Below are 25,505 nucleotides of genomic sequence, written 5' to 3' on the forward strand. Positions count from 1 at the left end.
TAATTTTTCCTAGCAGCGACAAATGGACTATCATGTGTAATATTTTCCCATTATTGTTACAAGAGAGGCTTTTCTATAATGAGGTTATAATACCGTTCATCGAAAAATACTCTATTTCTGACAGTTCCATAATCGTCTTGAAAATGAGTATATGATGCCCATTTAATAGGTATTTTCAAGTTGGCGTGAAAATGGGTATATGATACCCATTTAATGGGTATTTTCAAGTTAGCGTGTCCTCTACTCTTTTTATGAGTTAAACTACACTCAGGCAAATGGACTATCGATAAACATAGGAACCCCTTATGAAAATTCGCCACAAGAAATCGGATTGAAATTCATAAATTTGCCTTATGAAACAAGAATTTGAAAACAAAAAACGTTTTCGCGGCAACCTGGAATCGAACCAAGAACCTTGCGATCGATAGGCCCGAGCGTACGCCACGCGCCTATCGACGCCTTGATGTGGAGTGATGCTAAAACGATACATACACGCAGCGAACTGGACTATCGAATTTCATAGATTTTGCCTTATGAAAGGTGGAACGATTATTGCAATACGAACGCTTTATGTATCGTTTTAGCATCACTCCACATCAAGGCGTCGATAGGCGCGTGGCGTACGCTTGGGCCTATCGATCGCAAGGTTCTTGGTTCGATTCCAGGTTGCCGCGAAAACGTTTTTTGTTTTCAAATTCTTGTTTCATAAGGCAAATTTATGAATTTCAATCCGATTTCTTGTGGCGAATTTTCATAAGGGGTTCCTATGTTTATCGATAGTCCATTTGCCTGAGTGTAAAGCGTTCGTATTGCAATAATCGTTCCACCTTTCATAAGGCAAAATCTATGAAATTCGATAGTCCAGTTCGCTGCGTGTAGTTTCATTCAAAATGGGTACTTTTTTACCCTTTAAAGGGTACTTTGATCTTACATTGTGTACTTTGACCTTAAATGCGTAATCCAAAAACCTTTCCAATCGAAAGGCCTTTTCGCGTACTGCGACCCCTCGATAAAACATTTTTCCCTCTCCGCTTCTCGCACTCATTCGCATGCAGTTTGACGTTCACGGAATTTTTCTTATTACGTCTCAGAGGAGCAGTAAAACAAGTGTAAGTGCAGCAAAATTATTGTTCATTTTCCAGGTGAAATACGAAGAAAATCATGTGAAATTCAGCGACTGAAGTATCAGAAAACAATAGTCTTTTGACCAATCTTCGACGGGGGATCGGAATCCGTATCCGTCGGGATGTTGCAGTTCCTGAAAAAGACGGGTAAGTCACCAGCGACAAAAGTATGCCAAATCGTGATCGTCGTCATCATCGTCAAAAGAGAAGATCATTGGCTGGAAGGAGGACCTGGGGGAGGGCTGGTCCGGCCGCTCCTCCGTGGGATGATGGTGTCATTCCCCACCAAACCCAACTATTTTTCTTCTATTTTCATGTTTTTGTTATTCATATTCAATCAAGAGCGAAACGATCAAAATGATTGCAGGGCTGGTAGCAGGTATCTTTTTAAAGATGGTCTCTATACAAGTATCTAAATAGGTAGTCTCTATTTTCAACGAAAGGTCTCTATAGTATCTATTTTAATCATAATGGTCACTTTTTTGTGAGTTACTTCTTCTTGGCATTACGTCCTCACGGGTACAGAGTCTGCTTCTCAGCTCTTAGCTCAACTCGCATTCCACAGTTATTAACTGAGAGCTTTCTTTGCCAAAGTTGCTATTTTCGCATTCGTATATCGTGTGGCAATTACGATAATACCTATTCTATGCCCCTCGCATCATCAGATAACGGCAGTTATCCTGAATGGTAACTCTCCGTACTGAGCACGTTGCGATAGTAAACAGGGGTATACCACAATAGATCAATTAATAGTCGCAGTGGTTCAAATCCCAAAAAAAAAATGCCCAGGGAAGTCAAGGAAATTTCCATTTCGAACGATCCTGGACCGACCCAGCCATCTTCAGCATGGCTTTGCTTTGTATGTATGTTTATTTGTGACGATAACCTATTAGTTTTAAACTTTTTATAAGGTCTGCTTTGTAGCAGCGGACTCTAACCACTCGGCTAAGGAAGGACTTTTGTGAACTAACCCGGTGCAAAATTATAGAGGATCTTCAGAGCTTCAAGAACAATTCTTCTATAAACCTACTTTCAGGAACTCCTTCAAGGATCTCTCCAGTAATACTTCTAGGAATTTATCCTCCAATTATCTTTTGAATTCATCAGGAAATTCCTCCAACGATTTCTCAAAGGATGCTTAGAGGACAATTTCAACCTTTTTCTACTAGCAATTCTTCAGCACTTCAACGCTACTTTCTTTAATAATTTCGAAGGGAATACTCCAATGAATTTCCCAGGTATCGAACCGTCGCGCAATGAAGTTCACTTTTATGCTTCTCTTTGAAAAAAGTGTTTTATATCAGGGATCTCTCGCGATGTTACTACAAACATTTCTCTAAGCATTTCTCTATCATTTCATGCTGGAATCTATCTCTCGAGTAGTATCTCTTATTTAACATTTTTAAAGAAATTCTTTCAAAAAACCTAAAGGTTATCTTGAAATTTGATTGGCTATTGCCATAACAATTTATCTTGATATTTGCCGGAGATCCTTGCAGAAGTTCATAAGAAATCTCATTGCATTCGCGGATTTTTTTTTTCAGAAATTTATCAAGAGATTTTTGATTTTTTTTATTGGAAAATCGCTAAAAAGATTCATCTTCTGGAATCTCTGGGATATTTTTTTTTTTATCTTTATTAACGAGATTTTTAGCTGAAATCTTGAGCAAAAATTTTGTAGGCATTTCTAAGAAATTCGTAGAGCCATCTTTGTAATATTTGAAAGAATTATAAATTGAGCTCCTAAAAAAAATTCACCAGGAAATTTTGGAAGAAATCCTAAAAAAAATCGATAAAATAATCAATGGATAAACTTCCTAGAGAAATTTCCTCAATTTTGGAGGATTTGCTGAAGAAATTCTTAATGCATTCTTTGAAGTAATTTCTTTAGGACGATCCTTATAAAAACTGCAGATTGAATTCTGGTTGGTATTTAGAACGACATTCTAGGAGGAATTTCTTAGTAATTCAAAAAAAAAAGGCACTACACGAACTCCTGAAGAAAACTTTAGACAAAGTCCAGGAGGAAATCATATACAGTCATCTCTCCCTTACTCGATATTGAAGGGACCATCGAGTTAGGGAGGTATCGAGTTACAGAACATAGAATCAATGCAACTGCGATCCAAGGGACCATCGAGGTAGCCATGAAAAACAACTTTTACTATGGTTCTCTAACTCGATATCGAGATACGAAATATCGAGTAAGGGAGAGATGACTGTATAAATTCATCTTATGTTTTCTTGGTTTTGACCGGCCTGGGATCTGGAAAACCCATCCAATTTTTTTTGCCGTAAAAAACACATGGAATCTCCCGAGGTTCTTCAAGGATTGCTCGAAAGCATCTAGAATTTTATTTGACGATTTTTCCCATTATTTCACTGATTGATATAAAGATCCATGGATGATATGGGCGATCCAAGACTATCTCAAAAACCCCTAACGTCCTTAGGATTTTTTTATTGCTGTTTGCGTTTGAGGTGCAAATTATGTCCAATTGGGCTTCAAACGCGGCAACATAAACTAATAAGAGGACACTTAGCAACCATGATCGATATCAACGCCAATCTAGCAAAGAAAATCAATCTTTGACTTCGCCTTCCTTGTGAAAAATCTTACCGCGTTTGGTGTTCCCGCGTTTGATATTTGCGTTTCAAACGCACACAGCAATACTTGATCATTTATTTAATAGGCTCATGCGCTATCAGGCTTTACGAAGCCGTTTACAATTTCAAGTTTGTTTCTTAAGTATAGTGTTGGCTTTGGGGAACCGCAAAACTCGCGGTTTGGTCGAGGTTAGGAGTAACAATAACATCTAGGAAGGTAGGGTAACCAATATATTTTAGACCTCTATATATTTTGGACCCTCTGGGCCGTTTTTGCTTCACAATTCTATTATTTTCGACGTATTTTGGATGCTACATGACCGTGTGGGCATTTTTATCTCGTAAAGGAAGTTTTTCTCTACATTGTAGCATGTTTTTTGACTTGGTCACGCTGTGCAATCAGTTAATTATGACAAACAACCAAAATCATTTCCTTAGGGGGTCCAAAATACGACTGTTACCCTTTAGGGTAATAGGGCTTAGCGTTGTCAGTCAGCAGCATGAAGTTGAGGTGTATTTGCTGCTGGCCTAACGATGAGTGGACTGAACTACCTGTAACGATGCAGAAGAAAAACAATTTTCAAAGGGGACACAAGGTGGACAAGTGGAACGACAAGACAAGAGATTAAACAATAGTTCCAGCTTGCTTAATAAAAACGTACACAAGCTTCATATATTCCAGGTCCAGTCTACCCAACACATCTCTAATGTCTTCCTTTTCTGGTTTCCCTTGGGCCCTGAGGGATACACATAAATTGGATCTGCAACACCGTATTCGGGGCAATCCCAAGCCACATGATTGGCGTCTTCTTGATAGCCTGCACCTAGTGCGAGCCTAGTGAATAGTGATTGGACATAAGACGACACATTACCTTGATAAAATTTCGGCTTATGTCCAAGCCCTTAAACCACGGTTTCTTGGATACCTGCGGGAGAATGGAATGTAACCATTTGCCCATGTCTCCTACATCCAATTTTGGTTGCCAACTGATCTAAGAGTGCTGACGAGCAATTGTAAAAAAAATCATTGAAGGCGATTTGTCTGTCATAAATGTCACCTACCATAGCGCCCACTTTGGTGAGTGAGTCCGCTTTCTCATTGCCCGGAATCGAGCAATAAGAAGGGACCCAAGCCAAAGTGATAGTATATGAATGATTCGATAAAGCACATAGAATAGTTCGTATTTCACTAAGGAAATACGGAAAGTGCTGTACCGGCCTAATTGAACGAATAGCCTCTATGGAACTGAAGTTATCAGTAAAAATGAAGTGTTCATCAGAGGGAAGAGAGGCAATTCATTCTAATGTGTAATGTATAGCCGCTAGTTCTGCGACATATACGGAACAAGGGTTTTGAAGTTTATGGACGGCGCTATGAACACAATTTTTGGTATGTGCTCCGAGCGAAGCAGATCTGGAATTCCACTAATGTCTTGCCACATGGACAGATAAAAAACTACAGTGTTATTCAAGAAGGCTGGGAAACAACAACTTTTGGAAATATTCGAAGAAGGTTAACCCTTCTCTTGTTGCGATGAATTTGTAGTGAAACTGGCAACATTAACCTTTGGGCTGTCGCGCTGTTGTACTTGGTACAACAGTTGTAATTTATATGCTATCATTTAGCAACAAATTGATTGATTGATTTGACTTTATTAACGAGATTTTTAGCCCTGGGCTAGTTCATCTCGGGACCAACGGCTTTACTTCCCTTCCGAAGGAAGTCGTCACTATAACTTTTTACGTCATAAGTGACTATGTCGGGGATGGGATTCGATCCCAGGTCCTCGGCGTGAGAGGCGAGTATTCTAACCACTACACCAGGTCCGTCCCCATTTAGCAACAAAGATATCTATCGACACCAAACCAAAATGTATTCCTCAAGAATCTTCTTAAAAACAATACTCGACAGTTTTTATTTACAGTATGGCCCTTTATAAGACGGTAAAATCAACAAATGTACATGGAAGTCGCATAATAATGAACGCACTATATACGGTTCGAGGAAACCACAGTTTGAAATCGTCATATCTCAAAATCCAGATAATATAGAAACTTGGGGTCTTCAGTAAAGTTGTTCTGGAGGTGAAGCGCTATCTGATGGTACTTCATTTAATTCGGAATTTGACCGTTAGGTGGCACTAGCGGGCATGGAAGTTTTACTTTTGTTTAGCAGATATTTCAGGATCCTGACCAATTAGAAGGATGTCGTTTTCAGCAAAGTTGTTTAGTAAATTAAAGACTATCATTTTTCGAGCTAGTTGATTCAAAATTTTGACACTAGGCAGCGCTAGTGAGCATGAAACTTTTTTTTGCAGATATCTCAGGAGCCTGATCACGTAGAAAAATAGTGTCTTCGGCAAAGTTGTTCAGAAGCTCAGGAACTATCATTATTTTACAAAATTTCGATATTAATTAAAAAGGAATTAAACAAAGAAAGAATTTGAGCTACTCAACAACTCTACCGAAGACGCCATCTTTCTAAGCGATCATGCTCCTTAGATATTTGCGAAACAAATGTTTTATGCTCACTAGCGCCGCCTGGTGACTAAATTTTGAATCAACTAGCTCAAACAATGATAATCCTTGAGTTACCGAACAATTTTGCCGAAGACGCCATCTTTCTAAGTGGTCAGGATCCTGAGATCTGAGAAACAAAAGTTTCTTGCTCACTAGCGCCGCCTAGTGGCAAAATCTCGAATTTCTTGGCTAAAATTATAATAGCCCTTAAGCTACTGAACAATTTTGCCGAAGACGTCATCTTTCTAAGTGGTCAGACTCCTGATATATTCGCAAAACCAAGGGTGTTGTACAAAGTACAACGCGCGACTACTCGCGTTACAAAAATTCGCACGACGACCGAAAGGTTAAGGGATATAGCATTATAGAACTGTATTGAAGTAGATTAGTTGTTGATAGATGTTAGTAGGATAAGAGAGGTTGGTGATTTTGTTGCTCTGGTAAAGCTGAAGTGTAAAACTAGACTACAAGTCGAGTCGAGTCGAGTCTAGTACACGACACTGAAGACGGCCTTACAGTTGAGGTCGAAATACGCGTATCTGTCAAAGGATACAAACTCTAGTGGAATTAAATGGTATACACTCAGGCAAATGAACTATCGATAAACATAGGAACCCCTTATGAAAATTCGCCACAAGAAATCGGGTTGAAATTCATAAATTTGCCTTATGAAACCAGAATTTGAAAACAAAAAACGTTTACGCGGCAACCTGGAATCGAACCAAGAACCTTGCGATCGATAGGCCCGAGCGTACACCACGCGCCTATCGACGCCTTGATGAGGAGTGATGCTAAAACGATACATAAAGCATTCGTATTGCAATAATCGTTCCACCTTTCATAAGGCAAAAAGTATGTAATTCGATAGTTCAGTTCGCTGCGTGTAGTACTAAATTCGGTTTTTGCATCTACTTAACTCAAAAAAGACTACATCAGAACATATTGAATTCATATCCTTACAAATGTATGGAACCTTAAAATTTTTTTAACATCTTTAGAAAACTTTCGCATTGAAATTTGTCTCGTGTGACACATGAAGACAGTTTTCATTTCACGTTCAGTTTTCAGCTCGCACGGGTTCAAATTTTTGAACTGCTCAATGTTCAAGCCTACTTGATCCCTCGTTCAAAAATTTGAACTGGAACGCACACTGAACGCATTCAAATGCAACACTGGGTATGAGTCGAGTTCATGCAGCCTAGCGCTACCCGAAGACAGCGGTATTGGATACGCTGTAGCTTCAGAATGTGTGTATTCGTGGCGGATTGAAAACAAAAACTACCGTCCTTAAGAGTTGTCTGAATTCATCAGGATCATCAGGGATACTACCGAAATTTTTCAGCTATTCTCTTAGTAGTTTCTGAAAATATTCCATGGACATTTCCTTGATGAATTTAAGGAAAACATGTTGGAGGAATATCTGGATTTTCAAAAATTTCAAAAGAAACTTCCTTGTGTTGAAATTTTAAAATTAATCCCTGGAAGTTTCCTTAGTGGAATTCCTGGTTGAATTCGATGACAAATATTTTAAAAAAATCTTGAAGAGATACCTAGAAAAATAGTAGTTAATGGTACAATTCTTAAAGAAGCCCTGAACAAAAATTTTGTAGGAAATCCCTGGAAAACCCGTTGATAAATACCCAGATCAATGAGGACTTCCTTGATAAATTTCAAAAACCATTTTTTTCCAAACAGGTGGTCTATAAGGAAACAGTTATCGAATAATATTTCAAGTAAAATATCGTATCCTTTTCAACACAAGTTACTTCAATAATTTTGTTCAATTTTTTTCAAGGATTGCATCAAGGAAATTTCACAGGATTTCATCCAGGGATTCAATAGATTATGTATTTCAATAAACATCTTAAAAGTTCATCTAGCCAAACCGTCCAAGACTATCTCAGGAGATACTCAGGAAGTTTTTAGATGTACTAGATGAAGAACTAAATAAAAACGAATGTTTGGTCATCTATGGTCTTTTAGCTAAACATTTATGTATTGTAGTGTTTCCTTAATCTGGAATTATTTTACAAAACGTGTAACCCTGTCATGTAAAAACATACAGTGATGATACGAGCAGTAACATTTTTCGTAATGTCACATGAAATTAAAAAAAAAACTTATCCTTAGTGAACACATGGTCGAATTCTGCAAACCCATTAGAAAACTCTCATTTTCTGATTCCTTTTGGATGGTTTCTATTTGTTCTCGCATTTCTTGCTTAGACTACTTTTGATACTTTCTAATTATTCCATGTTTGCGCTTTATTTTAGCGGTGTCGCGTAAAAACTCCCTCACTGGTAGCAGCAGCAGCAACAGTTTGGCGCATCAAGAACCATCATCGAAAGCGACCTCGGCCGATGATGTCATTGATTATGGTGGTGAACCGGCAAACGACGAGCAAGCCTTGCAGGAAGCGGAACGCTACTGGCTAGAAAGGTGGGATAATCCGCCGGAAGTTCGGTCGCGACTGTCCCGGAATCTGCAGGATATTCTGGCCGAGCAGAGTTGCATCTGCTACTTTGTGCAGTTCCTGGAAACGAAAGATGCCCTCGCCTTGGTCAAATTTTGGCTCGATGTGGAGAGCTTCAAAGCTGCGGCAAGTGCGGACAATGCACGTTTTGATGGCCGCAATGGCACCGGGAAACTGGGCACTGGGCATCGTGGGCTGCAGAGAAGTGTATCGTCGGATGGGTACGACAGTTTGTCCTACCTGAGCGTGGACTGCGATTCCATTTCCACATATTCGGAGAACGCTTTCGATGATGGAACCACCACAACGGATGAAGGTGATCCGGGTTGTAGAACGTCGGGCAACTGTACGCCGATTCCACCCGCCCTGGAAGTGGTCCTTGAAGAAGAGAAGCGACCCGTAGAAGACGACCACAAGCAGATCCTGAAAGTGTGCGATTTGACCATGCGCCAATCGTTGACCGACGACGAGAAGACGCAAATCTGCGAATCGAACAAGCTGAAGCTCGAGGAACCGCCTTCCGTGGCCAAGGTGGACGAAGGATTCAACTCCCTTATCAACTCGGATGCGGTTCGCATCTACCGGAAGTATTTGGTGAGCAACTCGCCCTGCTACATTGAAGTGCCGGCCACGATTCTGTCGCGCATTTCGTTGGCCCTGTGCGGTGGAACTTGTAGCGAGCGGATCTTCGACGACGCCCAACAGTACCTGCTGGAGGTGATGGAGAAGAGCTACCTGAATGCGTTCCTGGAGAGCAGCTTCTACAGTAAATATACCTTTGAGGTAAGTCGATCTCCATAGTCCATATATATGGCTGTTATCGATTCTACTAGTCTTTAGTTTTTTTTTTCCAAGTTATTGGAGTAACTCTTGGGTGTATTGAGATTTGGTCACTATTTTGATCCAAATCTCTGAAAAAACCTCTACTATGTCTCCCTAAAAATAAGCCCCACTGATAGTAGTGACCAATTAAAAGCTGAGCATACTGCTGTAGATGACCGTTTTTACGTATAGGTTTTAACTAATGTTACAGTAGATCCTCAAGACTATCTGTAGGTACTGAACCCTTATCCTCTCTTGATACGTCTCGAGCATTCATAAAACGATTTAAAAATGCATCTCCGTTGTTTCTGACGCGATTTTTTTTTTAATTTTATCACTAATAGAACCGGTCTTGTCTCTAGTTTCTATTTGTCATACAGAATATGATATTGGCCACATGGGTTCGGAGTTCAGGGTGTCGACTACCTGGAAAAACCTGGAAAGTCAAGGAATGTCAGGGAATTCGATTTTTGACCTGGAAAGTCAGGGAAAGTCAGGGAATTTCACTAAAGGTCAGGGAAAAATATTCAATACTACAACATCAAACAAGTTGATTGAGAAGATGCTTTTATGCATATGAGAGTGAACTGTACTTTACTACCTACCCTTATTCTTAGAATCCAACATTTTCTGAAATGAAAAGCATCAACAGTGCTCTCTGAAAAAAAATCTTTAAAGTTGGCGTAGCATGCTTTATTTATATTTAGTTCTAAAGTTTGGTAGATCAAATCATTGTCTTCTCTTCAAAATCTTGAGGAAAAAATGGAACCCACTTCATCAAATCATGTCAATTTTTACAAGTTTGCCCAAACTTGTTTGTTAAACTGATAAAACGAAATATAGAGAACAACCAATGAAGATTCTCGTATTAAGGTGAAGATGAAAACCGTATCTCAAAATTTCAAGAGCACAAATCTGCAAGACATAATTCCAACGACATATCATGTCGTTTCTGGAAACAATAAAGATAATACCGAAAATTGCTCTAATATTGATATTTGTCTATTTTGCTATCTATTTCAATTTTGATTTTCCAATTTCAATTGTCCAGGATTTTATGAAAATATCGTGAATTCCAAGCGTTACTTCAGGATTTTATTCAGGAGCTTACTTACAGATATGTCCAGTTTGTTTTTAGTTCTGAAAATATACACGAAATACTACAAAAATTATGAAGATCACTATCTAAGATATCTTTGTGGATCCATAAAATCCATGGAACATAAACTTTCAGGAATTTGATTTGAAGGAATTTGTTCGATAATCCTTTGATAGTTTGTGAGATCACTTGGAAGGTTAGTCGGACATCTTCCCGTAGATGGGCTAGATCGAGCTCGAAACCGGTCGAATAAAAATGTAAATTTAAATACTTTTTTAATTGTTTGCAAGAACAATATGTGTTATGTCCGTTCTCGTGTCGCGTTCTGTGAGAGTACATGAAGTTCTTACGTTAGCACAAACCCCCGAAAAAAGTACTTGGAAGATACTCATTGAATACTCATTCTTAGTGTAGTTAAATCGAGGATTGTTGGAGGCACGACACATAAAAACGAACATCTGCAAACTTATTAGCGCGTTATTCAATTCCAGAAAAAATATTTAGATACATTTTTGGGGAGAACGGTCGCTTGAATTAAAAAAATCACATCGGAATTCTAAAAATTAACGAACATAAATTACCTGTAAAGAATCATGGTGAAGAATTTTAAGAAAAAATGAAAACATTTTTGAAAAAGTGTCTATGTGATCCCTGAACATTTTTTTTGAAGTATTTCTGTAATATTCCTATGGATTCTAAATTAATTTCTATGAAAAAAAATCATGACTGAAATAAATTCTTCAATATTTTTTAGAGATTCCTGTAGGTGAATTCCGGTGAACAATTTCTTCAAAGAGAAGAAACTTTACCAGCAAGAAAATTCTGTTTTCTTCAAAGAAAATACGCACCGGAATTCGCCTACTTGAGGTATAATTATAAAATTCTAAAAACTAATTAGAAATCTTTGGATTAGTTTATGGAGGAACAACGTAAGAGTTTTTAAAACATAATACTTTATGATATTAAAGTCATTGGATAAAACATTTGAGTAGATTCTGGGAGAAATATTGGAGGGGTTCCTGGAGAAAGAAATATTGGAGGAATACTTGGAAAAATACATTTAAGAATTTAAATTGGAATTTCTGAGAATTTTTTGTTGAATTTCTTGATGAATTTTTTGAAGAAAGTTCTTTGACAATGGCTGTAATTTTACCTGAAAAAGAAGTAGCCAAAGCCAAGGAAGAAAGTCCTTCCAATAAAAAAGCATAGTGATGATCTTAATAGAGTGACGTCTTATGTATGAAAAATATATAATCAGCTTTCGGAAGGTGTCCAAAATTGTCCTTTATGCCTGAAACTTGTGAAATTATATCTGAGGTAGTTCAATTTCCGAATACTTTTGCGCTTGTAGATATCAATATGATCAGTAAACGACTCAGAATTTACTTAGCTCCTACTCAACTTTTAACGCTTTATTAATACGAATTATGAAGTATGAAAAGTACATACCCAAGTGCTCAGTTTTATCATGTCAACTTGAAGAAAATTATCGTTAAAACTATTGCTAAGTTTATTCATACGACCTAAAACAATTTTTCTGGGAAACGACTGGAAGGTCAGGGAAAGTCAGGGAATTTTATTTTCAAAATTGGGTCGACACCCTGGAGTTATTCCGGAAAAAATGAAGATTGCTGTGTCGTAAGCTAGGATTCAGAATCGCCAATATAATGGTCACTTTCATCAGGGAACCGGGTATTCGGAACAACTCAGCATGTGGCAAGTCATTCATAAACGTTTGGACTTTTCTTCTTTAAATTTGGTTTGCTAAATCATGATTACTGATTATGATCATCATGGTTACTGATTCTTTAAGTGAGTTTAAGCCTTTACTCGCTTAACAGTCCCACGGGGATTTCCTATATAAATGCAGGGCTGTTACAATAGTCGCGAAAATCGCGAGTGCATGAAATACTGGGGACGGACCTGGTGTAGTGGTTAGAACACTCGCCTCTCACGCCGAGGACCTGGGATCGAATCCCATCCCCGACATAGTCACTTATGACGTAAAAAGTTATAGTGACGACTTCCTTCGGAAGGGAAGTAAAGCCGTTGGTCCCGAGATGAACTAGCCCAGGGCTAAAAATCTCGTTAATAAAGTCAAACCAACCAACTGTCGCGAAAATCGCGGATGACGCGAAAGTCGCAAATTTCTGTTTTACAAAAAAGAGCCACACTTTGTTTATATTGGATATGCAGAAAATTTCGAGTATATAGTTAAAATTGTCTGTATGATATTCTTTTTGTATAAATACATCTTTAGATTTGAAAGACATAAACTTTGGAGTTATAGTCCGTGTGGCTTCCTAGAAATATATAAAAATCGTTGATGTTGCGGCAAGACTGTCTTAATTTTTTGGTTTAGTCGCGGTTGGATACCGCCTAAAGTGCCTAGTTGATGCTGGGTACGAATAGCGAGTTTTCCCCTATTTTGTTAAAAATACAACTTCACGACTTTTGAAGTGTTGAAGCAAGAATACATTCTGATGGATTATTTATATTATTTTAATTTTTATGATGCTATCAGAGTATGCTTGGTTTGACAAAATGTATGAATTAAGTACATTTCCAAGCCACGATTACCATGTGATAAATCTAATTTCAAATTTTATTTCCGTCAATTGAAGTTGTTTCGGACCATTCAATGAGATTTTTTGCTAATAACTATGAATGTGTCGCATGACTTTGTCCAGAGTGTCCATCCATCCGGGAAAAGCGGATAAAAACCGGAAAATACAAAAGGCTGAGAAAAAACGGGAAATATCCGGGAATTTGCACAACAATTTCAAGCTCATGGGCGAAACTATAAAACTGCATGTCAACTCGAAACTAGTTATTTGTTTTATCAAAATTCTCAAAAAAGATGGTTTCCTAGGGAATTTTTCGGTAGATTATTTTAACAATTCTTACCGAATTCTCGTGGAATGCTTTGTAGATTTATCCGGGAAAAATCCAGGAATTGGAATACTGATTTTGAATGGACACCCTGTTTGTCTAACAAATTAATGTTTGAAGTGGACATTTTTGTGTGGTTCCCAAAATTTACCTGCGAAAACCTCGTGGCGATATATTAAATCAAAACCTTGAATTTCTATAAGTACAAATCTAAAGAACCAAATAAGATCACTAAATTGATCACTATTTTATAACTTTTTGCTGTGTTGTCCTTCGGAATTCAAATATTGTCGAATAAATTTCGGCAAAACCAGTACTCCATTGATCTTTATCTGTTCATGTAATCGATTTTTCATGAAATAATATTAACCATATTATAAAAATAGTTTTAATATCAAAAAATTAGAATGACGCACTGGGGCGAAATTGATCACCATATAAAAAAGCAGGTTCAAGAGTAAAAAAATTCCCTATCTACTGAATTTGGGTCTCCTGAATCTGAACAAGGAGTGTATCGAAAAGTAGTCGCAAACATTCAAAACGGTATATCTCAGAACATAGTTATCTTTTTAAAAGCTTTTTTCACGCAAATCTTCATCATGTCATCAAATTTTGAAGCAACTAAAAAAATATTGAAGAATATGCAGTCTTAATATAAATACAACAAGGTTTATAAAGCATGGAAAATAAAATCTTGCACAAAATTACATTGTTGAAGTGTCTTCTGAAGATTCGATGATTTGTATTGAACAAAATGTATATCAAACAAAATAGGATGAAAAGCTTATTCTATCGAAAAATATGTTTACTTCACACAGCACGTAAAAAAAAATCAAGAAATAAATTATTGCTCTTAAAAAGCTCAATTATTGGAACAAGGTCGATTTTAGAAAGTCACTTTTGTTTAATCAACTTTTGAAGCTCTGTCATATATAGCGGTAATTATATAGAGTAACATTTTTTGCTTACGTTACTTCGTAAATATGCAAAGAAACTTTTCCAATCAAAAAACAGTTTTTTATTCGTTACAATCGTTCGATATTGCCATTAACGTGTTGAAAGAAAAAAATCAAAAAAACGAGGTCCTTAAAAATCGACTTTTTCGATTTTTGTATTTGCCCTCAAATGCTTGTTAATGAATTTTTCAAAATATTTTTTGCACTATGTCATGAGAGTTGTGGCACAGAATATATTAGCATAAACAAAAAACATTTTTTCTTTAAATTTAACACATTTATTAGCATATCAATGTTTTCAAAGGTTTGCAAGATTTTCATCGACATCTGTTAATAATTTGCAAATTTATCATGCAAAATGCCGTTCTATTGAAACAATATCACCGCATTACTTACTTACTTTTGCTGGCGCTATGTCCTTCAAGACATGACCTGCGCCACAATGTTACGCCAACTAACTCGGTCCATGGCTGCCAACCTCCAATTCCTCGATCGCCCCACACTTCGAAGATCCTGCTCCACTTGGTCAAATCACCTAGCTCGTTGCGCTCCCCTTCGTCTTGTACCGGCCGGATTTGAGTTGAACACCATTTTTGCGGGATTGTTGTCCGGCATTCTCACAACGTGTCCCGCCCATCGTACCCTTCCAGCTTTGGCGACTTTCGTGATACTGGGTTCACCGTAGAGTTGCGCAAGCTCGTGGTTCATTCTTCTCCTCCATACGCCGTTCTCACATACTCCGCCGAAGATCGTCCTAAGCACACGTCGTTCAAAAACTCCTAGCGCTTGCAGGTCCTCTTCGAGCATTGTCCACGTCTCATGCCCGTAGAGGACTACCGGTCTTATTAGCGTCTTGTACATGGTACACTTAGTACGGAAGTGAAGTTTACCAGACCGCAAGGTCTTGTGGAGTCCATAGTAAGCACGACTTCCGGCGATGATACGTCTTCGAATTTCTCTGCTGCAGTTGTTATCCGACGTTATCAATGATCCGAGGTAGACGAATTCGTCCACCACCTCGAACTCATCCCCGTCGATCGTCACGCGTCTGCCTATGCGAGCTCTAGGGTAACGGTCGTATTTTGGACCCCCTAAGGAAGTGATTTTAGTTTTGTGTCCCAATTAATTAATTGCACAGCGTAACCAAGTCAAAGAATATGTCAAAATGTAGAGAAAAACTTCCTCTACGAGATAAAAATGCCCAAACGGTCATGTAGGATGCAAAAAACGTCGAAAATAATTGAATTATGAAGCACTGTTTTTCATTATTTTGGACACACCAATACATTTTGGACCCTCAAAGTATATATTTTGGACCCCCGGGTTTTTTTATCGTTTGGCGACAACGTCCATGACACTGGTTGTATAATATGCTTGCCCATAGTCTAATCAATCGATCGACAATGGAAAACCGAAGAAATTCTACGCTGTTTTTCCAGAAATTTGAAAAAAAGTTTTTGTTTACATTTGAAAAATTTCTGACGGCTTCAATTTCTGTGTGTAACGTGTTGTAACGGTTGCATGGATGCACCGATTAAATTGAATTAATTTCAGATAAAATAAACACATTTTCTTTTTACAAACGGTTGATGCAAGTGCGGAATAGTCCTATCTTTCCAAATGGCATGCAAATTGAGTTGGTCTTTAGATTTAAACTGGGAAATTTGCAGGAAAATGGCCAAGGAGGTCCAAAATATATAGGGGTCCAAATTATATTGGTTACCCTATCGCGCTCGGTTCCTCCAGCCAGCAGATATTTCGTCTTCGACGTATTTACCTTCAATCCAACCCGATCTGCTTCACGTTTCAGCCTGGTATACTGTTCAGCAACCACCTGGAACGTTCTTCCGACAATGTCCACGTCGTCAGCGAAACAAATGAACTGGCTGGATTTATTGAAGATCGTGCCCCGCATGTTGAAGCCCGCCCGTTTCATAACACCTTCTAGCGCAATATTGAACAGGAGACAGGAAAGACTATCGCCTTGTCGAAGTCTTTTGCGTGTTTCAAACGGGTCCGATAAAGCACCCGATATCTTCACACAGCACTGTACACTATCCATCGTAGCTTTGATCAGTCTAGTAAGTTTCCCGGGAAAACCGTTCTCGTCCATAATCTTCCATAGCTCTTCGCGGTCGATGGTATCGTACACTGAGGCAAAAATCTCGCATGATTTTCATAAGATCACACTAATGAACGCGTTTTTTATTATTTTTTTGTTGGTTCATAAGACACTTATGTATTTCATTCGACGAGATTGAGATTCATAAGACAAGTGTAATTTTTTCATAACAATCAATTGTCAATGTCATAAGAACGCTTATGAACCCCATTGCTCATCATTGTGAAGAACCACGTGAGGTAAATTTTCTCATTTCACTATCAGAAATTCAATATGGCTTCCGAAAAGAACGTGTTTACTGATTTGACGTTGGTTGACTCCGTTTCTAATGCATCAAAGGGTAAATATTTTCTATTTATCATCAATTCCGCTGTAACTAACACTTTCTTTCGAACAGATTAAGGAATTGGATCCAAACAATAAGATTTGGGAATGAAAATTCAGAACAATTTGTATGACGCGTAAGAAATCACAAACCCCCCTCATCCATTAATCCGCCCCTAACGTAAACCTGCAACAATTCAGGCGTTCTTCACAACTTTTCTCAATAATGTTTCGCTGCTATGATATACTTCTTTGCGTTCAAAATAGGTTCGCCAACTAGAGAAAATCGAATTTTCATCCATTTTGTCGTATCGCAAATCGATTCTAATGCTTACAGTAAAGTGCTTTGATCGAATTGCGGCGTGACAAAATGGATGAAAATTTGATTTTCCCAAGTTGGTTAACCTATTTTTCAACGCGGATTAGTATTATTCATTCATTGAAATTTATAATCTAAAGCTCAAATTACACAAGACAGTCTTATGGAACCAAGAATGGTTCAGAACGTAATTCATAAGACTATCTATGGATTTTATTATCAAGTCAATGATGGTTCATAAGATCATCTTACGAAATTCCTTCGAAGTATATTATGGAAACAACATCTGCCGAAAACCATACGATGGTCTTATGAATTTCAAAGATTTTTCTTGTGTCGTAATTCCATAAGCAAATCTTATGACAGTCTTACGTTTGCTTTCCTCAGTGTAGGCCGCTTTGAAATCGATGAATAGGTGGTGCGTAGGGACTTGATATTCGCGACACTTTTGGAGGATCTGCCGCAACATAAAGATTTGGTCTGTCGTCGATCGACCGTCCACAAATCCGGCTTGATAACTTCCAACAAATCTGCTTGCCAGTGGCGATAGACGGCGGAAGATGATCTGGGAAAGCACTTTATAAACTGCATTAAGAATGGTGATCGCTCGATAGTTCTCACATTCTAACTTGTCACCCTTTGTATATTGGGTATATTATTCCCTCCTTCCACTCCTCCGGTAGCTGTTCTGTATCCCAGATCCTGGCTATCAATCGGTGCAGACAAGTGGCCAACCTGTCCGGGCCCATTTTAATAAGTTCCGCTCCAATACCATCCTTTCCAGCTGCTTTGTTGTTCTTGAGCTGTTTGATAGCATCCTTAACTTCACCTATTGTGGGAGTTGGCACGTCTCCCTCATCCGCCGTACTGATGAAGCCATTCCTCCTGCTGTCTTGATCTTCCTCCTCTGCGCCGTTTAGGTGTTCATCGTAGTGCTGCTTCCACCTTTCAATCACCTCACGTTCGTCCGTCAAGATACCTCCATCCTTATCCCGGCACATTTCGGCTCGCGGCACAAAGCCTTTGCGGGATGCATTTAGTTTCTTGTAGAACTTACGTGTTTCTTGAGAACGATACAACTGCTCCATCTCTTCGCACTCCAACTCTTCCAGGCGGCGCTTTTTATCCCGGAATAGATGGGTTTGCTGTTTTCGCTTCTGTTTGTATCGTTCCACGTTTTGACGGGTGCCTTGCTGCAGCATCATCGCCCGCGCTGCATTCTTCTCGTCCAAAACCGTCTGGCACTCCTCGTCGAACCAACCGTTCCGTCGATTTGCTTCCACGAACCCTATGGCACCTTCCGCTGCGTTGTTTATGGCTGCTTTGAGACTACTCCAGCAGTCCTCAAGAGGGGCTTCGGTGAGCTCTCCCTCTTCCGGCAACGCTGCCTCAAGGCTTTGCGCGTATTCAGTTGCGACTTCGGGTTGCTTGAGTCGCTCCAGATTGTACCGAGGCGGGCGTCGGTACCGAATGTTGTTTACAACGGAGAGTCGTTGGCGCACTTTAACCGTCACAAGGTAGTAGTCCGAATCGATGTTTGCGCCGCGATAGGTTCTGACGTCGATAATGTCCGAGAAGTGCCTTCCATCAATCAAAACGTGTTCGATTTGTGATTCAGTCTGTTGGGGTGATCTCCAGGTGTATCGATACGGGAGGCTGTGCTGGAAGTAGGTACTTCGTATGGCCATGTTTTTGGAGGCGGCGAAATCAATCAGTCTAAGGCCATTTTCGTTCGTAAGCTGGTGAGCGCTGAACTTCCCTATAATCGGTCTAAATTCCTCCTCCTGGCCAACCTGAGCGTTGAGATCTCCGATAACGATTTTGACATCATGGCTTGGGTAGCCGTCGTATTCACGTTCCAGCTGCGCGTAGAAAGCGTCCTTATCGTCATCGTCACTTGCTAGGTGAGGGCTGTGCACGTTGATTATGCTGATATTGAAGAAACGGCCTTTGATCCTCAACTTGCACATTCTGTTGTCGATTGGCCACCACCCAATCACGCGCCTCTGCATTTCGCCCATCACGATAAAAGCTGTGCCCAGCTCATGTCTATTGCCGCAGCTCTGGTAGATGGTATAACCATCCCTATACGTATGTACCGTCGACCCTTTCCAGCAAACCTCCTGCAGCGCTACGATGTCGAACTTGCGGACCCTCAATAATTCGGAAAGAATGCGGGTACTTCCCAAGAAATTGAGAGACTTACAGTTCCATGATCCGAGTTTCCAATCGTTAGTCCGTTTTCGATGCCTGGGTCTATGCCGATTGTTCCGGTCCGAATTTACATTGTATGCTTCCTGTACTGATGATTTTTACGGCTGGCTTGTAAGGCCTGCACCAACCCCCTGTCTCGCCGGAGGATCATCGTGCACAGCACTGTTTAGAGTCCCACGCTGGCACTAGGACGATGATCAGCCGCTCCTAACATGGAGAACAGACGCTGTTTTGAGCCGCCCCTAACATGGAGAACAGACGCTCTGATAAGCTACACCCTCAGAAGAGAGAAGCCCCCCTTCCCGCATTATAATTTTCAAATACATTGTAAAGCATTTCTGATCAAAAAATTGTTTGTTGGTTTAATTCATTATTTTTGAGATTGTTTTAAATATTTGCGACTACTTTTCGATACACTCCTTATGATGTCAAAAATCTTACAACTCTAGTATTTGATCATTTTATTGCAAAATCAAACTTTGAATATCTGCCTAATACGCCTAAATGTAGGCAATTTCCCTTGAAATAAGCACATTATTTGAGAATAAACGATTTTATGAGCAAAACACTATATTTTTTATGCTGTATGATATCAAAAATGAGTTCAGCAGGTTCATACTAAAGTTTACACAACATTTTAAACACTTATAGTTGACATGTAGGCATGGCACCAGTGGATTGTTTACCATCGACATTTCCAACTGTATTGCTTACACCTTCAAAAAGTGTGAATATTCATATGCAAAACTGACACTTATTTATAAACTTGAAAACATGAATGTGTCAACGAACCCTTCAGCATCCTTGGGAGGAAATGTTTTTCGGTACCGACCTGATCAAATTCGCCCCAGTGATCAATTTGCCCCCGGTTTACGGTACTTGTTTGATGGCAAAAAGTCAAGATGCACAAAACGTAACATGGGAGAATTATGCGTATAACGGCAGTGCAGTAGTTACTAGAATTTGGTTCCATACCTATCAGATCAATCCTAGAGTCAACTAACTGTTTCAATAGTAAAACTATTGATAAACAATAAATTTAATATTGAAAAACAATAAAAGAGAATAAACTAATTTCGAAAAATGTAGCAAGTATTTCCATTTAAAAATTATATTTAAATTAAAATTTTATCATTTTTGTCAAATTTTGAGAATTAAACTTAACTTAAAATTGTTGTATATGAAAAACTCTGAATTTCCAGCTAAGCAAAATTTGGAGTTACTTTCAAGCTGCGATAACAATACCCAAGCCTCCAAACTTGAGCATTTTGTATGAAAAAAACGGCCAATGCGTCCTTTTTTCGGTTCAGTACTGTTTCTTCAGAGATTCCGCTCAACGTTTGTAGAGATATTCCTTGGAATTTTTCCAGCAAAACTCACAAGGCTTCTGGAGATCAGGTGTTCCTCAAGAAGTTTTATTCCATAAAATTATGTTTACAATTTATTTGAAATGTCTGAAAAATTTTCTTTGCAATTTTCTGGAAGAATTCTTTTAAAATTGCCTAGTGGAATTCCTTTACAAATGATACGTCTCGAGCATTCGTAAAACGATTCAAAAAATTATCTCCGTTGTTTCTGAAGCGATTTTTAAAATTTTATCACTAATGGAACCGGTCTTGTCTCTAGTTTCCATTTGTCATACAGAATATGATATATGCCACATGGTTTCGGAGTTATTCCGGTGTACAGTGGCGTAGGATTTTTTTTTCCATATGATGATCCACTTATAAACTTAGAAACTTAGACTTCGACATGTCATTCTTCATGATTTATCAAAACGAGGTCACTTTAAACTACTTAGGGAAGTGAGTTTCATAGTTTGGGATGGAATGCAATTGGGTTTATTCTACGAGTGGCGTGAGGTGACAATTGTCGGTGTCGTATAGCGAGGTGATAATTCTCGACTCGAGTGAAGTGACCCGCAGTGTAAATCAAATGGTTTGCGTTTCATTAAGATTCCGAAGAATTTAATTTTTGTGTTTTTTTTTACATTAAAAAAAAATGTTTGATGGCAAAAAGTCAAAATTAAACATGGGACAATTATGCGACAGTGCAGTAGTTACTAGAATTTGATTCCATACTCATCAATCCTAGAGTCAACTAACTATTTCAATTGTAAAACTAATGTTACACAACCAATTCAATAATGAAAACAATAATAAAAATTAACTAGTTTCGTGAAAGTTAGCTAGTATTTCCATTTAACAAATATTTTATTTAAAATTTCACAAACTTTGAGAATTGCGATAATTTAAAAGTTCGTATATGAAAAACCCTGAATTTCCAGCTTAGCAAAATTTGAAGTTACTTTCAAGCTGCGGTAAAATGTTCAAACCTCCAAACTTGAGCATTTTGTATGAAAAAACGGCTAATGCGTTACTGTTTCTTCAGAGATTCCGCTCAACGATTGTAGAGAAATTTCTTAGAATTTTTCCTGCAAAACTCACAAGAGTCGGGCGTTTAAAGATGTTTGTTAAGGATTCTATAAAATCCGAATTGCCCAAAGATTATTCAAGTTATTTCGTCCATGATAGTCTAAAAAAACCCTCCGAGTTTGTATCCTGATAACTGCATTTTAATGTTATCGGCCTTAGCAGACTAATTAGCAGCAAAACCAATCTAGCATGTAGGCACATCCGATAGTTTCGATATATTTTACCTGTTTCAAGGACTAGAAGCTTTCTTGTACAACCCGGTTGTGTTGCTCTCAAGAACTCGGCTAGGAAATTTTCATTAAAATGATTACTCCAGGAATTCCTTCTGGAGATCTTCCATGGATTGTTTGAAAAGCTTATTTTGTTACTTATTCCTTCAGGAAACAGAAAAAGCAAGATCAGAAAAACTAGCAGATTATTATCAAGAGTGTTATTTGAAAATTTTCTGAGATTTTTTCCTAGTAATCGCCATAATCCTTCAATACATTCACAAATATTTGGAGCAGGAGTTCATCAAGTGTTCCTCAAGAAGTTTTATTCCAGATATTATGTTTACAATTTGTTTGAAATGTATGAAAGATTTGCTTTGCAATTTTCTAGACGAATTTTTTAAATTGCCTAGTGGAATTCCTTTAGAAATGCCTGGAAGAATTCCAGAAAACTTTGTTTTTTTAAGGAATTCATGGAAAAAATATGAGAAATTTCTGGAAAAACTTTGCTCAAATTTCTAATCGGAAAACTATAGAATATTCTTTGGAGATATTTTTGGATAAATAACTGTTTCAATTATTGAACAAATCCTAAGCTTAAACTTGGGGGCCCAGATAGCCGTAGCGGTAAACGCGCAGCTATTCAGCAAGACCAAGCTGAGGGTCGTGGGTTCGAATCCCGCCGGTCGAGGATCTTTCCGGGTTTGAAATTTTCTCGACTTCCCAGGGCATAGAGTATCTTCGTACCTGCCACACGATATACGCATGCAAAAATGGTCATTGGCACAGTAAGCTCTCAGTTAATAACTGTGGAAGTGCTCATAAGAACACTAAGCTGAGAAGCAGGCTTTGTCCCAGTGGGGACGTAATGCCAGAAAGAAGAAGTAAACTTAAACCCTGAAAAAAATCCTTGACAAAATAATGGTTTTCAGGATAGATTTTTAGCAGAACTCTCCGTAGGTATCCAGAAGAAATGATATCTGGCAAAATTTCACAAAGGCTCTAAAAAAAATCTTTGAATTGCGCTCAGAGAACTATTTACAGACGATGTAAGTTAATATAGGCTAACACTTTACAAGGCGCATTAGTATAGCGATCGCATGAATGTTTTCACGCGCCATCTTGTCGCCTTCTTGTATTATCACTTCCTTCCATTCCTCCGATTGCTGTTTTTCACAGATTATGTCTATTAGCCAATGTAGACGACCAACTTCTCGGGCTTTTTTTTTTTTTTTTTTTTTTTGCTATTATCTCGGAAAATGTTTTGCTTTCTTGCATTGCTCGTTAACATCCACCTTTTCTTATTGTACGTTTCAGGTTCTCTCGAGCGACAGTTTAACCTTGAAGGATATACTCTGCAGCGAGATGGCTCTGTTCTACTTCATGGAATACCTGGAACAGAAGGGCAAACGGCACATTCTGGAGTTTTGCGTGACGGCCAGCCACTTCCGCAGGAGCACCGAAAACAGCCAAGCCCAATCGGATGCCGTCGTGCTGTACGAGAAGTACTTCTCACTTCAGGCGACCTGTCCGTTGAACGTTAGTGATAAAATCCGTTTCCTGGTCGAGGAAGGGATCTGTTCGCCGGACGCTGGAACGATCAAAAATTGTTTCGAAATGCCTTCGAGGATAATTGAACGATTCCTGGAGAAGCGCTACTTCCAAGGATTCCTGAAATCTCAACTCTACAAACAGTACCTCTCGGAGCTGCTGGGGAAGATTAAGGCAACCGGTGAGACAACCGGAAGTAGCTTGGGAATAGTGGCGGGTCGCAAGCAGATATTCTTCACCGATCGGAACAGATCATCGAACAATCCAAAACGTGGCCATCGGAAAACTTTCTCGGACGTGACGAGTGAAAGAACCGGTCGAGCGAGCCAATTCGTGTCCTCACAGAACACCCTCCTGGCAATGTCCGATACGGGCTTCCATCGCAAACGGACCAACACGGTCGGAACGGCCACCGGAACTGACATCATGCAAATCGATTCCCGCCAACTGTACAATCCGGATCTGTTGTGGAGGCGAAACTCGGTTGCCGGGCTCACGTTCGGCCGGGTGGATGCCCTGGGACGTTACGAGCGAGATTTCGACATCGTGGAGCCGCCCCAGGACGACGACCGTTGGAGCAAGAATCGGCTGAAAAAAGCGATGCGAAAGCTGGTCAACCTGCCCGAGGACAAGGCACAGGAGGAATTGGCCTGGCAGGTGGCGGAAATGATCGTCAAGGACATCACGAGCGTAACCATGAGTGGCAGCGAAGGGGGCATAGCTCATCATACGTGATCGTGGTGCCTGCTCTCTGTTTTCTTTTCTCTTTTCTTTTTATTCCAATTTGCGAGTATTTCGAACCGTTCGTATTTTAGTCTTTAAATCTTTCACATGCGGTGACAAACAAAAGCTTAAGACCACCACATTTAAATTTTCCATGTTCCCTGAATTTCAGTATGTTTAGCATATTACTATTGTGATTTTGCTTTTTCAGACGCAAAATCACAACGGAAATGTGCTACAATTATAGCAATTCAGAGAATGTGAAAAATTTGATTGAGGTGGTCTTAAGATTTTTTCTGTCAATTTACATATATTTATATTGGATAGGTTATCATTGAGTGGAATTTTGTTATACCACACGTCCATTTTGTTAACTCGAATATGCGTCTTTATGATCTTTATGAGTTTTTTTTTTTGAAGATTTTATCTCTTTGTTTTTCTCTTTAGATGATTATATTCGTATTAGGATATTAATTTATGGTTGGAGCTAATGTACAACTCAAAAAGACATTTTTAAATCTCTGTAAGTGACACACACAATCGAACAAGTAAACTCTCTTCAACTTCAACTCGTAAGAAATAATTGAAACTCTATGGTGCTTGATACATTTCGTAACGAAAACTACACTAGATCATACAATACCTAAAGAATACTATTCCTGCTTTATTAATTATCCTATACTTAACCAACCCAGACCAAGCAGTCGCTGTCTTTCGTAGTGTCCCACATTATATTACCGATAATATATTATTGTTTAGTTGTAATGAACGAAAAAAGTATTCGCCGTGTTCGTAAATCGTTTTTGGTTGGGAAAATTGAGGGAGAATGATGAGTGCCAATCTCGAGAAGAGTGTTGATATCTAATTTATGTAGGACCTGATTTACCGTGGACAGAACATTGAACAAAAAGTCATTCGATCTTGTGGGTGCGAAAAAAAAATCATAGGAATGTGAGTGACGAGTCGAAAGCGTAATGTGGAAGGACGTATTAGGAGAATGTAAAATGTTGTAGAATTAAAGAAATCCGTGACAAAGAAGGCAGTAGTGAAAGCGAACTACCACTAGTGGCAGAGATGGATCTAGAATTCTAATAAAAAGTATATGAACAAATATA

At 38.8% G+C, this 25,505-nt stretch overlaps 1 protein-coding gene across 1 annotated transcript; it reads left to right on the forward strand.

Annotated features, from left to right (window-relative positions):
• Nucleotides 1-1,063: 1,063 nt before the first annotated feature.
• LOC5569702 (A-kinase anchor protein 10, mitochondrial) lies at nt 1,064-25,505 on the forward strand. The gene is made up of 3 exons (XM_021848177.1): nt 1,064-1,271; nt 8,525-9,507; nt 23,434-25,505. Exons 1-3 carry the CDS (start codon nt 1,247-1,249, stop codon nt 24,400-24,402), a joined length of 1,977 nt encoding a protein of 658 aa, XP_021703869.1. The 5' UTR covers nt 1,064-1,246; the 3' UTR covers nt 24,403-25,505.

This window comes from Aedes aegypti, chromosome 2 (genome assembly GCF_002204515.2).
Source record: "Aedes aegypti strain LVP_AGWG chromosome 2, AaegL5.0 Primary Assembly, whole genome shotgun sequence".
In the NCBI taxonomy this organism is placed as follows: Eukaryota; Metazoa; Arthropoda; class Insecta; order Diptera; family Culicidae; genus Aedes; species Aedes aegypti.